The sequence below is a fragment of the Rosa rugosa genome, chromosome 1, assembly GCF_958449725.1.
Source record: "Rosa rugosa chromosome 1, drRosRugo1.1, whole genome shotgun sequence".
Taxonomy (NCBI): Eukaryota; Viridiplantae; Streptophyta; class Magnoliopsida; order Rosales; family Rosaceae; genus Rosa; species Rosa rugosa.
The window spans coordinates 57287998-57306522 of NC_084820.1; the positions used below are offsets into that span (position 1 = coordinate 57287998).

An 18525-nucleotide genomic window follows, 5' to 3' on the forward strand; every position below is an offset into this window, starting at 1 on the left:
CCCTTTGGAAAACTGATAAAAAAAGGATAAATTAAAACTTAGTCCATATGAAATTTGAATAAGAAATCAATCTTATTTTGATTCCATAAACATAAAGATAATTAAACAACATTTTAGTGTATTGTAAAACGAATAATATTGAAGAGGCAACTACCAAATATAACATTCTCTTGACGATATATTGGGGTTCAAGATATGGTTTGAAATCACGAAAGAGTGACAGACTTTTTATGAGTCTTTGTTATAGCCGCAACTTGTGATTTGCCTATCTTAGTTATAAAATTTTTGGTTAATCAATTGATCATTGACTTGCAAGGTTGGACATGATGAGGTGACCCGGTAGAGGTTGCCGACTTATGCACCGAAATACTTTAGACAAGTTATTGTATTAATTCACAACCGTGATATATAATTAGATTAAAACAAGTTAGTTTGTATTGCGAGATAGATAGGTCATCATGTGTGAAGGCATCATTGTTGTAGGTGTGCTTCATTTTTGAACATGATCACTCACAAATATATATAAAGTTCTTCGCACTATTGTACTGTTCATCTCTCCTTAAATTTAAGCTGTTTATCTGATCATGGTAAATGATTTCATTACCTTCTTAACTATATAGGGGCATATATAATACATGCATTATTATATAATTGTTTTTCAAATATTTGAATTCTATTGAAAACAATGTACGTGTTGCTTGGGAGAAAAAGAAAGTGTTGCACATTTTTTTTAGTTACAATGTGTTTGGTCATTTTCAATGAAATATTCCCTTTTTTTTTTTTTTTTCATATCCTGCCAAACCGGTTTAGTGGGTTATGTGATTGCTCACATGCATGCATGGGAAACTTCCGCGAAATTTCCTTCATTCTCTCTCCAGTTTGGTAGAGTCGTCCTCGTCTCCGTCTTCGTCCTCGTCTCTCTCTCAGCAAATTTTGCCGTTATTCTCTAATCTCTCTATCTTCTCTCTCTGTAATCTCCTCAGTCTATCTCTAAATTCCGTTTTATTCTCCTCCAATAACGCGGTAAAAATCTCACACCTAATAGCTGTTTTTGTTTTACCCCAACCCAAACTGTTGAGATTTTCTTCTCTGTCCTCGTTATGTTTCCGCTCCGATTTTCTCGTAAACCGAACCCAATCAAATGGCCAGAAAGAAAAAGAAAACCAAAAAAACATTAATTCCCTGCTGTTAATCCGTTTTTTTTTTTTTTTTTTTTTTTCTGTTCGTCTGGGACCCCCACCGTTAGCTGTGAAAAGATCGTGGCCCTGCTTATTTGCGGCAACAAAACGGAAAGAGTGTGTTGAGAGAGAGAGAGTGCCATTTCTCCTGCGACATTTGGTGACCGAAACGACGACGTAGAAGAAGGAGAAGAGAGGAAGAGGAGCTGCTACTATGGCGTCCGGTGATTCCGACTCTTCCAAGAACGGCTTGCTTCCGACGTCGAGGTCCGGCCGCCACCACCTGGACATGGAGTCCGGCGCCAAGGTCCGGCTCCCCGCCGAGTTCGTCGACGGCAAGGCGTCCAAGAGCAACGATCACCACGGCGACGACGACGACCCCTTCGACATTGCCCACACCAAGAACGCGCCTCCCGCCACGCTACGCCGATGGAGGGTAACTCTCTCTCTTGTTTCTAATTTGCGATGCCAATTTTCTATATCGCATTGTTGATTCTAGCAATGCCGTACAAAAATCGTAGAGGATTTGGTTTGTTTGGTGCAATGGATTTGCTGCTTGACCAGAATTGGACTCGGCATTGTTTAAGTTAGTACGATTCCGAGAGGGAATCGAACCATATATGCATTGTTTAGGATTTGGACTGATTGCTTGATATCAAAATGAAATGAATCGGCATTGTTGAAGTAAGTACTGGAACTCAGAGAGGAATGATGGAATGGATGTAATGATACATACAGAAGAGTCCACTTTGAAGGCTCTAATATTTTCTTTTTGGGTGGTTTTGGTGGTCAGGAGAGAGGGTTTATGTGAGTTTTAGTTTCTTGAGGAAGACAGGGTTTTGTTGTGGAAATGAATATGGAGAACTATGATATGGACTGAGCATTACACTTACGTATAATCACACATTTCACTGTGTTGTTATGCAAAAATATATATGAGATGTACCTCTTCACCACCAATGTACAGTAGGTACATTTAAGTTGGTTAATCAGTTCTTGGTGGATTCAAGACTTCAAGTGCAATAGATAACAGTTCAAGTCCTTTACCAAGAGACAAGAGTATAGAATGAAAAAAAAAAAAAAAAAGGCTGGAAATTCCTCATTGCACAATGTTTCATTTCCCTGTCATAAATTCCGAAATGTTCATCTAAGTGAGAAAGTGTTGACTGCTAATTGATATATGAGGTCCATGCGCCCACCCCTCGCCCCCCCGGTCCCACCTGGATGGTTTTACCTGTTCATCCACATTATCTTTATACACATTTCTTCTTCTTCTTCTTCTTCTTCTTCTTCTCAGTTGCCGTTTTCTGTTTATGTGTTTGTGTGTTAAAAGAGGTCTGATTCTTTGCAGCAAGCCGCGCTAGTGTTAAATGCTTCACGTCGATTTCGGTACACGTTGGACTTAAAAAAGGAAGAAGAGAAAGACAGTAGAAGGCGGATGATCAGATCCCATGCACAAGTCATAAGAGTAATGTTCTGAACGATAACAAATTATCATTATAGTGTGTGGTACTGTTGTCGCAGTTCAATTGATGATTACTTGTGATATTAGGCCGCATTGCTTTTCAAATTGGCTGGAGAACGGGAAACTGGTATGTTACTCTCTGGAAACACTCAACGGCTGCTACTGTTTCACCCTGAATGTTATAAATATCTATAATTGGTGCAATATGGTGTAATTATATTTAATTCATTTGTATTGATTTTTAGAATTTCTTGAAGTTTAATTTGAAAATTGCATGGTTAAGCAAGCTTTTGCTGCTTCCATCATTTCCACCCATTTTGGTATTTTCAGTGATATGTTTCTAGACCTGGACCATCGATATTTTCACTGACTCCAATATCTTTCATCCCTGATTGCAACATTACTTGTCCTTTATAGTTAGTTGAAATGGCTTTACTGATTAATTCTGTCAACCTGTTCTGTTAGACTTTCTATACAATGGTGTTTTAGACTTGCTAAATATTGTTGTTTTAGGGGCTTAGTGCAACTTTTCTCTGCCTTGATTCTTTAAATGAGGACTTCTTATCCTCAATTACATTTTTTTGACTTTTAATTTTTTTTTTATTTGCTGGTCAAGTGTCTAAATCATGCTGACTTCTTTTTGCAATTTGTTTGCTTTGTATGTTAATGCTCATACAAGGTGTAAGTTATTAGTTCTGTTCATTCAAGCAGAAGCATTATTTTTATTTTGGCAAAAAGACGGAAGCATTATTGTTGTTTGTGTCAGGCTTGATATGCATTGGTTCCATAACTTTAGTGTAATGTTGCTAAGCAGTTCAGGAAATACTATATGTATGTTTTGCCCAATGGCAGATGCCATTCCAGTTCATTATTCTCATAATTCACTTATTTCCGGATTATATAGGGTTAGGCATAAAAGTAACACCTCCAACTCCAAGCGGTGATTATGGAATTGGACTTGAACCACTTGTTTCACTAACTAGGGAGCATAATACTTCCGCTCTACAGCAATATGGAGGGGTGAGTCAATTGCAAACTTATTTCTCCTTGTTTTTGTGACTTTCTGTGTGCCTTCCCTTTCATAATGCATTGTAACTTGATCAGGTTAAAGGTATATCATCTTTGATAAAAACAAATTTGGAGAAGGGAATTGATGGGGATGAAGCAGATTTAGTATATCGCAGAAATATGTTTGGATCAAATACATATCCTCAGAAAAAAGGGCGGAGTTTCTTGGTATATTATTTGTTATAAGGTTTACTGTTTTATTAGTTGCTATTTTCAGTTAGGAATATGTTGCAATAAGTGCATTTCATTCCTGTGCTTGTCCTGCAGAGGTTCCTTTGGGAAGCATGGCAAGATTTAACTCTTATAATCTTGATAATAGCTGCAGCGGTGTCATTAGCACTTGGAATAAAAACAGAGGTACACTTGGTCCTTCAAATTATCCGCCTTTTTTCCCTCCATTAGCTGACCTAAGCATTGTCAACATGTATGGCTTGGTTTTCGTCAAGGAAACACATTTTCATGTTTGAGAAATTGGGTTTGAGTATAATGTGTTTTTGATTTCTTTATGTGCAAAATATACTTGTCTCTGTAGCTATGATAGTCTTTAGTCAATGGTGAATCAATAGGCTGTGGTAGGACGAGACAACAATGCCTGAATCTTGCAAAGAAGTTCCTAAAGGTGAACCAGTTTAGGAGCTACAATCTGAAAAACTACTGGAGCAAGTTGATTGGAAATTCAGATTCTGGCAGATTCCAGGATCCCAAATATTGGAATGGATTGCACTTCTTCTTCTTCTTCTTCTTGTTTTTTTTCCTCACTCTGGGATTAGAATTGGATTGGAATCAAAGAATGTTTGGGATTTAATAAATCCAACTTTCCAACTTAAAAGGCTTAAACCACTCCGCACAACCTCCTGATTATGTATACTATTCATTTGACTCGAACCATTGAAAATAAGTGTCGTATATCCTCACTCTTTCTGTAGAATAGTTGAAACCAACTCATTATCTCTTCTCTATTCTCCCTGTTTTTATATATGTGACTATAATTAAGTGGTGCTGATTTGTCTAATTATCTTGGCATGGTTTGTAGTTCCATTTTTTTAAACTAATGTTTTATTTTTTTATAAATTATAAATTTCTTTGGAAATTCCTCACAGGGTTTGGCTCACGGATGGTATGATGGAGGAAGCATTGCATTTGCTGTTTTTCTTGTTATCATTGTTACAGGTACTGAAATAGAGGTTGTAACTTTACGTGGATGTAATTGTTTCTATATAATGGTCATAGTTTGTCCTTCTGGAAATATATTATGCAATGATGACTTAGAAGGATTAGACTGTTTTCTGATATTATCCTTGTTTCAATGAGATTCATCTTAGAAGCAAGAAATTAATTTTCTTTTTTCCTTTGTCAATTTTTGTTTGCCAGCTGTTAGTGATTATCGACAATCTCTTCAGTTTCAAAATCTAAATGAGGAAAAGCAAAATATACAATTAGAGGTGTGTACTCTTTCATCATTTGAATATCAGCACTAAAGTTTATGGATTCAAACTTGCCTAATTATTGGAAAAATTTCTGCAGGTCATGAGAGGCGGTAGAACAGTAAAGATTTCAATATTTGATATTGTGGTTGGTGATGTTGTACCTCTCAGAATAGGTGATCAGGTGAGTGTGCTTAATGTATTAGTTTGTTCTACTGGAAGTGGAATTCTATTTATGTGAAACAAATAATCTTTTTTGTACTTAGGTCCCGGCTGATGGAATCTTAATCACCGGTCATTCTCTTGCGATTGATGAATCTAGTATGACCGGAGAGAGCAAAATTGTGAGTGATATACCTTGCAGTAATTTAACTATCTGATTGTTAGATCCTTATAATTCTTAAGCACCGTCTCTTTCAGGTTCACAAGGATCAGAAAGCACCATTCTTAATGTCTGGCTGCAAAATAGCTGATGGAGTGGGTACCATGCTGGTAAAATTTTCTTCTGGTGATCTCAGAAAATTAAAAATACTGGTTTTTCTTTTCAGACAATATTTACATTTTATTTTTGTGATTTGAGAAGAAAGGAACTTTATTAAGACAAGCTGAAATAGGGAGGATTTTGGAAAGTCAATATATTACGATCTGTGGACCTGAGGTCCACAAAAGTTAAGGAACTTAGAAGAACTATAAGATAAAATAACGTAGGCAAACTGAGAAGTTGCCTAATTTGTTTGATCATAACATATATTAGCATCTATCTTCAAATAAGCATGCCTAATGTCCTCTTTTGATTTTGGATGAAGGAAAATGGATAGTTCAGTGTGCCAATTTTGTAGATCCATCTGTTTCTCTGCTTCTCCTCGTATTGAGTTTTGTTTAATTTTATATTATGGTTAGCACAGAGGCACTAAAGGAGCTTACATCCAAAAGTCAAAACATTAGTTTGCAGGTGTTTTTATTTTGATCTTATTAGACCGAGGACTTCAGATATTAACATTAGGATGTAGATGCAAGGGTGTAGATATACTCCATATTCACACAATCTGTCCCTTTGCTTGCTGCTAATATCAATTCGTCTGATTGCTACTATGAACATTTCTAAAATTGGACTAACTTCAGAGTGTGGATTTTGATTCTTTGTGATAACACTTCATGTTTCTGGAAATTCCTACAATGCTACAATGAGTTGCTTGAACTTGTCCTACAATCCTACAAATAAGTCATGTTTCTGAAATTTGTCCTAAGATGCGACAATGAGTAGAATTCTGTATCTAGTTTCTTTTATACCACCGAGGTTGATCAACCATCTGTCTATCTGTAGGTAACGAGTGTTGGAATCAATACAGAATGGGGATTGTTGATGGCAAGTATCTCTGAGGATAATGGTGAAGAAACTCCTTTACAGGTTCTTGCATTTTTCCTTAAATGTTCTTTAATTATGGAAAATCCACTTAGAGCTGAAAGTTATCTATTTGTGGTATGGGATAGGTGCGCTTAAATGGACTTGCGACTTTTATAGGCATAGTTGGGCTTACAGTAGCTGCTTCGGTGCTTCTTGTTCTTTGGTTCAGGTAATATTTCATAATTAAATAATTTATATCCTTTTCTTTTTAAAAAGAATAATCTTTATGCTATTAAATGAATTGTTTATAATCTTATCAGCTGCACTGTTATTTGAAATTTTAGATACTTTACTGGACATTCAAAAAATACAGATGGAGGTGTGGAATTTGAAGCGGGAAAGACTAGCCTTAGTAAGGCTGTAGATGGAGCTGTAAAAATTTTCACCATTGCTGTAAGTGAAGTTTCTGGATGCTTGTTGGTTTTGTTTTTTATGTTGGCCTCTTTGACAATTTAGAACGATTCAGGTCACCATTGTAGTTGTTGCAGTGCCTGAAGGGCTACCTTTGGCTGTTACCTTGACGTAAGTGGCAGCTACCACTTTTTTCTTAAGTTGTAATAATACTGGAGGATAGTTTTTTCATAGCAGTATTGCTCTAATTTATCTTATCATCTTTTGCATTTGGACTTCAACACATAACAGGCTAGCATACTCAATGAGGAAAATGATGGCAGATAAGGCATTGGCAAGTATCTTTTTTATTTTTTTCCCTTTGGCTAGTTTGCCAACATCATTTACCTTCTGCAATTACTGCTAACAACATATGTGTGCAGGTGCGTAGACTGTCGGCTTGTGAAACTATGGGCTCAGCAACAACAATTTGCAGTGATAAAACTGGCACATTGACTTTAAATCAGGTTTGTCCTCTTCACAAAACTGAATAGTTCTTTTCTCAAATTTCTAAATACAAAGTCACGATCGTATCTGAAACATGAGGGACCACTGGTTTATGTAATGAAAAATGACATGTTGCAGATGACTGTGGTCGAGGCATATGTTGGGAGAAACAAGATACATCCACCAGATGATTCCTCACAGTTGCATCCACTGGTTTCCACTCTGCTAAGTGAGGGCATTGCACAGAATACCAGTGGGAATGTGTTTGAGCCAGAGGTAATATCTCTACTTTTACTTTTCTCTCAAAACATCATTAAGGATTCTTAATTCTTTTCTTCAATTGTTGAACTTTGGTGGCTATTCTTGTTTTCTATTAAATGTAGTTGTATTCTATTGAGCAGGGTGGTGAAGTAGAGATCTCCGGATCTCCCACAGAAAAGGCTATACTTTCGTGGGCAGTGAAGGTTCCATTTCAATTCACTAAAGTTTGTACTTTCAGTTTCCTATATTTGAATATTTACTCAGCGATCAAATCTGCATTTCAGTTGGGAATGAAGTTTAATGCTATCAGATCCGAGTCTATGATTCTTCATGTGTTCCCTTTCAACTCAGAGAAAAAGCGAGGAGGTGTTGCACTGAAAGGGGTAATTTGTTTAAGGTTTAAGAATTGAAGTGGACAAACAAGCTCAACGTCATCTGCTTGATTAGTCCTATGCTAATGATTTTTATTTCTTGCTTTTATCTTGTCTTGGCAGTCTGACTCTAAAGTTCATATACATTGGAAGGGTGCTGCGGAGATAGTTTTAGATTCATGTACAGAGTATCTCGATTCAAATGGGTGTTCGCAGGACATTAATCAAGATAAGGTTGGGAGTATAAACCATCACATCAATTTCAGAATATCTTATTAGGAACAATAAATCCAGAAAGATCTCAAATTAAAATCTGGGGAAACAAGTTTTATCAAAGATGCTTATGCAAATATATTTCAATAAGTTATGGAAGAAGAGTCCACTAAAATAATTTTGGTTTGAGGGCTATAGGTAATAATTTTAGTCATGATAGTGATGGGTATTCCAAGAAATGCATAGACCTATAGAAAATGTAAAATTGAGTTGGAAAAGTCGGAGATAAGCCTTTAGAAGGAATGTTTGTCTTGTGAACTGGCTTCAAGATAAACTTTGTCAGAGATATATAGTTGGCATGTGTTCTATTACGTTGTTCTGTATGTATCTTACGAGAATTTATAATTCTTATAGTCCTACACTTGTTCAACTAAGGTAGCGTGGTTGTCTGCATAATAACATGTAGTGATGACTTAAAAAAAAAAAAAAAGAATCATTTATCATTTTTACCAAGATCCTCCTGTTAATTAGAAAGTTTTGCATTTTGACTATTTTATTATTTTCTTAATACACTTATATGACAGTTGTGATGCACATAGGCCTTAGGGCAAATTTGCTGAGGATTTAAAATAAGGTTTTTGGATCCGAGTGTTTAGTGAAAATTTCTTAATGTACTTTATATGATACGAATCTCAAATAACCTGACATCTGATGTTGCAACGCTAAACGGTGATGTGGTGATTGCCACATCGCCACCTTGAATTTAAAAGTTATTTAATTTGAATACAAGTTGGAAATTGTCGAGTTAAAGTAATGATTGGCAAGTGCCACATCATATGCGATACATTTTTGATACAAATATTCGGGATCTCCAGTCCAAATCCCTTGTCTTAGATGCATAGAAACTTGTACCTGCAATAACAGTCTCTTCAAGTTTGTCATTGAAATTTTTGAATATTGTTTCCAGGATTTTTTCAAGGCAGCTATTGATGGCATGGCAGCAAGCAGTTTGCGATGCGTTGCCATTGCATACAGACCATATGAATTGGACAAAGTTCCTACTGAGGAAGAGAATTTAAGTCAATGGGCTTTACCTGAAGATAATCTAGTGTTGCTTGCTATCGTGGGTATAAAGGTATAACATGTAACAGGTTTCTCATGATAATGAGGTTTTGTTTCTTGCCTTTACATTTTAATTTGAGAATAGATCTTTACACGTAAGCAGCAAAAGTCCACTATTGCATAATTTACTTTAATCTGATTTTTTTTCTTTGACTGCGTACGTAATAGAATAGAACCATGCTGAGGGCCTTGGATAGTTGGATGTGATTTAAGGTATAGATTATTTAGCATTGTACTATCCTTCTCCACTGAAAGCTAATATGTCTATCTATTTGCAGGATCCTTGTCGCCTTGGGGTCAAAGATGCAGTGAGATTATGCACAGAGGCTGGTGTTAAGGTATTCTTTCACATTTTCTAAACAATAACTTTAGATGTTACTAAATGTCCATAGTCATAACATTTTTCTTGCTACACCATTACAACGGTGGATATATGGATTAGTCTGGAGAAAGTTTGGGTGTACCTTTTAGCTTCAGGTTTTAGGAATACATGTAAAAGCCTCTAGGATCAATCTAGTGGCCTGTATTTTTTGAGAATTTATTGATGAACCTTTGAAGAGTTGTCTGGGTCAAGCAATGAGTCTTTTTTTTTTTTCCTGATTAAAAACTTTAGATAATGATTTGAATAGCAAACTTTCTGATAAGGTTCTTTTGATCTAAATAGCAAATTGAGAGAGGTTCTTTTCTCCTGAGTAATGTTTAAGAAGGTAATCAGCACTACTTGGCAGCTCTCTGACACTTCTGCTTTTACAAATTAATCTCTAAACTGAGTAATACAACCTATTTTAATAAAGAACAAGTGGACCTGATTTTTCTTTTTTTGATTGGAAGAGAAACTTCATTAATAATTGAGAATACAATGAGAATGGATGCAAAGATTCCTATCATCTTCTATCGAAGATCATAAAGAAACCCTGCCCACTAGACTTCAAACTTAAAGTCCAAGTGAGACCTAATCTCAAGCAACAAGTGTATTTATTTTTATTTAAGTACAAAAAAGACAGACTGTCATAAAAGGATGAAATAAAATTGCAAGTCACATTGCTGGAAAAATCATATCCAGGTTAGCAGCAAACATCGTACGCAACTTTTGTTATGAATAACAAAGCCTTCTATAGGGTGCTCAGAGCTGTTGATTTTCTTTATAGTTTACTGAAAACAGTGTTGAACTTCCACAATAAAAAACAAGAGAGGTTCAGACTTGAGACCTGCAAAAATGGACCATTTGCATTCCAGTCATTTGACCCCTAAATAAGTGAGGATTCTGGTGTAGAGAGAGGATTTAAGCTCTTTTTTAGCATCATAAAGTGTGGCATTACTGGTTTTTACTGGATGCAATACCCTTGTTTGATGATTTACTCATCTTAAACGATTGTCACAATAACACCTATGTGAACCTGTAGGTACGCATGGTCACTGGAGACAACCTTCAGACAGCAAAAGCAATCGCGTTAGAGTGTGGAATTCTTTGTTCTGTTGAGGATGCTACTGAGCCTAATATCATTGAAGGAAAAACATTCCGTGAATTATCTGAAAAAGAAAGAGAAGAAGTTGCCCAGAAAATAACGGTGTGGTTTCAACATTGTGAAAGTTCTGATCACATTAGCTTTTAGATCTTCAGTATTCTCTTAATAATTCAATTATCTCCTAGAAGTGTGAGTTGTATGTTGGGTAACTTCCAATGAGCATATATTTATATATGGCATGGTGTTGCACAGGTAATGGGGAGATCTTCCCCTAATGACAAGTTATTGCTTGTGCAAGCATTACGGAAGGGGGGAGATGTTGTTGCAGTAACAGGAGATGGCACTAATGATGCTCCTGCCCTTCATGAGGTATGTCATCTTTGTGAATTTAATATTTTTATATGATTTGTGCCTTCAGATTTTTAATATTAGAAGACATCTTAAGATGATTGCTAACATTCTACATTCGGCATATAAGCATCGTATAACCTTGCCCACGTTTTATTGATATGGGAGATATTTGTGAATGAGAAGTTGTAGATGAACCAAGTCCTATATGAACTATTCTGTATATTTAGTAAATTAATCATATACAACTATATCATTGAGATGAAGACATACAGGTCGATTTTCACGTTGGATCTTTCATAGACAATGAAAACAGAAGGCTCGTTGATCAGCAAAAGCTATTAGTGTGGACTATATTGTAAATCTATTGAAGAGGAAAATAATACATAAAATTGTTTGTATTCAAGCAACCAAGATTACTGTTTCTATTACATGCTTCACAGTTCTTTATCATGTTCTAAGAAGACAACAATCTTGACTGAGTTTTGTGTTAATTGTGGTAATGGTAGCTGGCTTTAGGTGGCCAAGTCTTAATCTAGATCTTTTCCTCGTGTTTTTTAGTTGTTTTGGGGCAGCTGGATATTTCTTGTCCATCTACTTTTATACTTGGTTTCCTATCTATTTATAAAGTTCTTGTTTGAAAAATGGACTACAAGAGGTGTTTATCGGTATGCTTATGTACATATATGCATCCTTTTATGTGTCGCATGTCAAGATCCATGCTAGCACAAACTTGAAGTAGGGTGTAATATAACTCATCTATGACTATATTGATTTGTTTAGATGCCAGTTTTGTAAGAAACAGCTCCAAGTCATAAGGATTTTCAACATTTATAGCAATGAATTCTTTTGAAACTGGACGATGAAGAGGAATAACTAGATGGTTCAGAAACTGGATAATCTTTTTCTTTTCTTGCCCCTTGTCTGTCATGGTTTTGGTTATGGATTCATGTTTTAATACTTCATCTACTCAACATCCATTACTGTAATGTTCTCTAGTTGTAGTTGATCAGTTTCTTTTCCATTTTGTATTTTAGGCAGATATTGGTCTATCTATGGGCATTCAAGGAACTGAAGTTGCAAAAGAAAGTTCGGATATCATTATCTTGGATGATAATTTTGCTTCTGTTGTAAAGGTGAGAAAAGTATCCTTCACTTTCACAACTTAACCAAAGTCTTGTTATCTTTCTTTTCCTCTTTTACTGCTGAGCTTCAGTTTTGTCTTCAGAGCATTTAGTTCCTTTGCATTTAGTTTCATTAACATAAAATGGACGTAAAATGTATTCTCTAAGTTCTTAAAACTCAAACATTTGAACTAGTATGTGGATTTCAAATAAAGGTTTGTGGAAAAGGCATGGCTCAAATCTTCTCTTGCTCAAGTTTTGTACACTTCTTTCTTCAGTTTTCCGTGCACTTTACCTCTAGCCCATAACCATATCCCGGTGGTCTGGTTTCAGAAAATTGGCAAAAAAATGAATATGATTGTATTTAGTTATTTACCTTGGGTTACCCTTATAATTTTAGGATTGGGATGGTGATTTTATTTTCTCTGAGTGGTTCTCTTTTTCTGCATCATGTAGGTTGTTCGCTGGGGACGTTCTGTGTATGCAAATATTCAGAAATTTATCCAATTCCAGCTTACGGTTAATGTTGCTGCTCTTACAATTAATGTTGTTGCAGCAATATCCTCTGGTCATGTTCCTTTAAATGCTGTACAGGTTGATCTCTCTCTCTCTCTCTCTCTCTCTCTCTCTCTCTTGATATATATATATAAAATATATCCTCGTTATGGATATCAATTATTCAGTCTTGACATATAAGTCTTGTAACAATCTGCATTCAAACCCTAGGCATTTTAGAACATTATAGCAATGAGTTTTGGTTGTCATGTTTCTTCTCACATACTAGCTCTAGGTAGCAATGGGCAAAACCACTATAGATCTTGTTTTGCACGCCATATACTTAACTTTCTGACATGTTAGAGACAGAAATTATTAGACTTAAATCAAATTGAGATTCCTGGTGTTAGTTCTATGAAGTTTCCATTACAAATACTTGAAGATTTGAAAAGTTTAATTTGATGTTCCTTACAAATACTTGAATATCAATGATTTGTTTTATGTTTTTCTTACAGCTTCTGTGGGTTAACTTGATTATGGATTGAAGATTTGAAAAGTTTAATTTGATGTTCCTTACAAATACTTGAATATCAATGATTTGTTTTATGTTTTTCTTACAGCTTCTGTGGGTTAACTTGATTATGGATACTCTAGGAGCACTTGCATTGGCAACTGAACCACCTACAGACGACCTTATGCATAGAGCACCAGTTGGCAGAAGGTGTGAGACTGTGCATCAATATATCTCTGCAATTTAGTAGTATCCAAGTCAAATCCTTGTAGCTTTATGCTCTTAGAAATATGGTATCTATCCATTAGCATAATGTAGGGATCTTGTAGTCACTTTTCCTAATATTTTCTGCCAATTTTGTAGATTATTCTGGTCCATTGTGAATTTGTTATAATTTCCCACAAACTATGTCCAAAGAGATGGGTTTGCCTACTGCAGCACAATTGGCGATCATAATTTCTTTCTTTTGACCTGTGGAAGTTTCTTAAAATTATTTTTTATTATTGCTTGGCATCCCTCTGAGATGATGAGTTTGATAATTTTGCGATGCATATGGATTCTGGGCCATATAATAAGCAAATAATTTGGTTTTTCTTTGCCTTTTCCTTTTTATATCGTTGTCCTGTCTATTGTTCGGCCTTTTATGGTATTCCAGATTTCAATTGCATTTATTTCACTTTGTGATATTTTTCTCAAGTTGTGCCATCTTAAGAACGGAACATTTGGCTATGAAGTTCCATTGGATAGATTTTATATCCTTGTATTTGAATTGTCTTAATGAACTACATCTAGATTTATATGATGTGAAGAAATAATCTCATATTTGTTTTGTTAGGGCACCTCTTATAACCAACATCATGTGGAGGAACCTACTAATTCAGGTACCAATTCATTTCATGATTGTTGGTAAACTTTCTGAGATCACAGTATAGCAAGGGTAATTCAACCTTCTGTATGACTGTTCTCTTAGTACCCTTTCTGTTCTCCTTGTCCTCTAGGCTTTGTATCAAGTTTGTGTGCTCCTTGTCCTCAACTTTTTGGGTAATAGCATTCTTGGTCTGAAAGAGGACAACACACAAGCCGCTGGTGTGAAGAATACAATCATATTCAATGCTTTTGTCTTCTGCCAAGTAAGTGTTGAAATTTAAATTAACCACGTGAATGAGGAATAAGGTTGTACTTGTTTAGTTGGTTTGGTTTCATTGTTCTGTTCTGCTTGCTAGTTATTGAACTCATTGTACTGAAGTTAGCGGGTGCTAATGTATCTATTCTTAAGAGTATTTTCTTGATCTGAATACAGATTTTCAATGAGTTTAATGCTCGAAAGCCTGAAGAGCTGAATGTTTTCAGTGGAGTGACTAAGAACTACCTTTTCATGGGAATAATAGGAGTCACATTTGTACTTCAGGTGAGATGCCACTACATTTCTATTTTGGTTTTTGGTACTTAGTTGTTACTATTTTACACTTACACAGTATAAATGGATTTGCAGATACTCATCATTCAGTTTCTTGGAACGTTCGCAAAAACAGTGGTACTTGATTGGAAGCAATGGCTTATTTGCTTTGGTATTGCCATCATCAGGTAGGCTTATGTACTACTAGCTATCACACAATTTAGTTATGAACCTTGCATCCATATTTTCATGATACTTGACCACCTTTTATTTTCTGACAGCTGGCCTCTTGCTATTGTCGGCAAACTAATTCCGGTCCCTGAGACTCCATTCTCCCAGTACTGCAGGCGTGCATTTCAGCCATGCAGACGGTCATTTCAGCGAAGCAGAACTTCTCACAATACCTAATGCTGATTTCTCTGGTTGCATTCGTATAGTTCTAGTAATTGAAGGCCATTGGCTTTAGAAGATATTTTTGATTTTGGGGGGTTATTACTGATAGGAGTCAATGAGGAAATTAGATCATCGATCTCAAACCTCTTCCAGAACTAGGAGAATTGTCTTCCAAACTAGGAGGATTGCCATAAGGCCAAGAGGAATTGGACAACCCTACGAGATGAGGAAATGCCATCTTCCTTCCCTCACACATGCTTAAATGAAAGACATATATCTCTTTTCTTTTTGCCTGTAGTCTATTCATGCGTATATGGTTATAATACGGCATACCCTTACCACTACACTGTAGCTTTTCTCAGTAAAAGTTTGACTTGTCTTGGTATAGAACTAGTAAATTGCTATGTTACACACTTACAGAGCTAAGTGTAAATATAAAGATGCTATTTGTCCAGCTTTTCACGCTCAATATTTGTACGGTGTTTTCTTTTTCTTTTTCTTTCTACGAGTACAATTCAACTAAATTCGGTGAGGATTACACAGAGGTTATATAATGGATATATCGCAGCTACTTCATGATGCAAATAAGACAATCAGTATGTATCAAATGAACGATACTATGTTAAATCTTTTTATTATCAAAATCGGGTCTAAAGGAGAGACATTCCAAGATTGAGATGAAGCAGGAACTACAACATTCCATGCCTCTTCTTTTTACTGAAGTACAATACAATCAAGTCCGTAATTCCAGCACACAGGAAAATGGATCTCCCAAGTGCCACTCCTGTCACTGTCTAACATCTTAATCAACACCAGAATCAGTTGTTTCAGATCTGAGATTGGCATTGCCTACCGCCTAGTAAGAACTCATGGCAAGAAGTAGACCTTCAAGAAGATTGCCAGAGCCAAATGCTGGTTGCCGGACCTTGACAGTTTTGGCAACAGTATCATCATCAAGAAAGCTTCGTAAAAGATCCAGTTTCTACCCATCTTCATTCTAGACAATATGTACTTTAGTATCGGTATATACGCACATTATCACCAACTTCATGGATTAAATCCTCACTTTTCGATCATTTGTTCTTTCAATCCTCCAAATAATTCACTGCCCGAGTAAATTAGCACCAAAATCAGTACTTCTCCAAGTGCCGGGGCATCGCCGAGGGCTATAGTAGTCACTGTTTATATGAAAATCCTACGTCAAATAATTATTTCTAAAGACACTGTTCCAAAGTCCATTGGCCTGGGCTCGATTCATTTTTACAATATTCTTTATTCTTCAAGGATATAGACTAAATCCCAACTTGTTAGATGCACTTCCTTCTTGAAATCAATATCACCCCACCAAAAAATATGACTATTAAATTTATCAAGCGTATGTATTGCAAATGGAGATGGGAAATCTAGCAGTTTGTAACTTTGTATAGATTCTCAGCTGTTTGTGAGCAGGTTTAGAAAATAGCATCGGATAATCAGTAAAAAAAACACGGGGGAAATGTGAGCTGCAGACATAGTGGCACAAACAGGATTCCATTGACCAACCTGCACACCTGAGTTTATTGCGTAAAAAGTATTTCCATGTAAAGCACAGAGTGATCCATAGGGAGCCAATGAATCACTTTGACGTCTTCAGTACGCTTCCATTATGACAGACTTGGAAGTTTTAGAAGACAAAATTTGACAATGGTAGCATTGAGCTTCGTAGAAAAATGATTCAAGCAATTAAACTTTGGCCTATCATAGGCCTTAGAGAGATCAATTTTCCAGGCTAGCTATGAAACCATTACCTTCTTTGGCATGATTGAATCTATGGAGAACCTCCCGAGCTATCATGGCGTTGTCTGACATTTATCTTCCTCAAACCAATTTCACTCGACTAGGGCTTATGAGTTATTTAAGAAATCAAGGGTCTAATTTTAGCAACAAGCGCCCTAGAAATAACCTCACAAATGGTGTTAATTGCATAATCTGATTGGCCTAAAGGGAGCCATACTTTGAGGCACCAAAGTGATCAACGTATAGTTATGCCCTCAGTGTTCTTCGTTCTGACAAGAGTAGTGAGACGAAATTAAAGAAGTGTTCCTATCCCCATCCAAATTTTTGTTCTTTCAAAATACTAATATTAAAGGTTCAAAAGTAACTTTTGTAGTTCTATTTTCTTGATAGTCAAGTATTTCAATAGCTATTCCTACTGTCACTATTCTAAAAGCTAAGATTGTTGACTAGAATTTTTTCCGTGTGTTCTATCTAGCCATGTTTTGCTCTTTGACCTGTGGTGATTTAGAAGAACATGAAGCATCATTCTAATATCTAGGCAGACCTCTCGAAGATTTTCAATCAAGTATGGTTTGTCAACACTTTAGTTTCCTATCATGCATGTGATCGAAAATGAAGCCAGCTAAAAAGACGCAGTTGAAATCACATATGTAATACGCACAACTCCTGCTTCCGGTTAGAGTTGGCAAAAGTTGGCCAAGCCTACACAACCCCTGGTCTGAAATTATAAAAGTAGCTTTTCCTATAAGAAAGCCATAAATGAAGCGAACTCGAGCAAGATGCACCATCAACCGCAAGGCTTAGCTCTAAAATATTTTTTTGATTATTAAGTGCCCTGTAAAGTCAAGCGTACATGCACATCTGAATGTCTGATTGCAGCTATGTGAAATAATGGTGGAATAGAACAAAGTACGCAGAATGTCTGATTGCATCCAGACAAATTGCCTTTGTGAACATAAAGATCATGAAAAAATAAAAAATTTAAAATCTTCTAGCTTCACCAGTGCAGTGATGAAAGCATGATCTTATATATAAAAGTTCAGCAAAATAAAAAACTATATGGTGTAAGCGGAAAAATAAACTACACATGAAGTTGCACAAATAATAAACACAAGATGAAGATCATATATATAGCATAGCATAGCAAGACAATAACAGAATCGGTTATGAACATGAATTATACCAGCAGTGGTGGAGAAGGCAGTGGTGGAGAAGGCCATCGATCTTGCAACAAGGTCTTCTGTGATCCTCTCAACTTATAAGCTACTATCTATGGGGCTAGAACTGTATGCTTGCGTTTTTGGAGAGGTCACAGGGACCTTGTATTTATATTGTACAGAACAATGAATACCTGCCCATAACAGGTTACTTAATATCATTATTACTGTATCTAACAAAATATATCCGATATATTCTTGCTTGGTTACCAAGCCATTTAGATTCCCAATCGTAAATATTAGATTCACAAATAAATACGAATATCATGGAATAGGTTTTCTCATATTATCTCAGATTACTTTCTCTTTAGGTAACAATAGTTATTACACTTGATATGCATTCATTAGATGTTCATATCAAGTCTTACATATGGATTTTATAATTTTCTCATCCAAACGCACCTCTGTTAGGGCTCACTAAAGTAGGTCTTGAAGATCTCGTCGTTCCTATTCTG

General features: G+C 36.0%; 1 protein-coding gene across 1 annotated transcript; it reads left to right on the forward strand.

Moving 5' to 3' along the window:
* Positions 1-844: 844 nt before the first annotated feature.
* Positions 845-15546, forward strand: LOC133725627 (calcium-transporting ATPase 9, plasma membrane-type-like). Its single transcript, XM_062152964.1, has 33 exons — positions 845-1614; positions 2530-2646; positions 2731-2770; positions 3548-3663; positions 3748-3879; positions 3979-4068; positions 4812-4881; positions 5083-5153; positions 5236-5319; positions 5402-5479; positions 5556-5627; positions 6460-6543; positions 6627-6709; positions 6825-6933; positions 7007-7062; positions 7183-7225; positions 7314-7397; positions 7516-7653; positions 7779-7841; positions 7923-8021; positions 8133-8243; positions 9190-9357; positions 9623-9682; positions 10748-10912; positions 11063-11179; positions 12196-12294; positions 12739-12876; positions 13398-13498; positions 14124-14169; positions 14287-14418; positions 14589-14696; positions 14781-14872; positions 14966-15546. The coding sequence occupies exons 1-33, from the start codon at positions 1393-1395 to the stop codon at positions 15090-15092; spliced, it is 3315 nt and encodes a 1104-aa protein (XP_062008948.1). The 5' UTR covers positions 845-1392; the 3' UTR covers positions 15093-15546.
* The last annotated feature ends 2979 nt before the right edge of the window (positions 15547-18525 follow it).

Excerpts from the sequence above, each read along its gene's own strand:
- LOC133725627 (XM_062152964.1), top strand. The coding sequence starts at position 1,393 with ATGGCGTCCGGTGATTCCGACTCTTCCAAGAACGGCTTGCTTCCGACG. Across the intron at positions 5,628-6,459 it reads ATGGAGTGGGTACCATGCTG|GTAACGAGTGTTGGAATCAA; the intron begins GTAAAATTTTCT and ends GTCTATCTGTAG. Across the intron at positions 6,934-7,006 it reads TAAAAATTTTCACCATTGCT|GTCACCATTGTAGTTGTTGC; the intron begins GTAAGTGAAGTT and ends AGAACGATTCAG.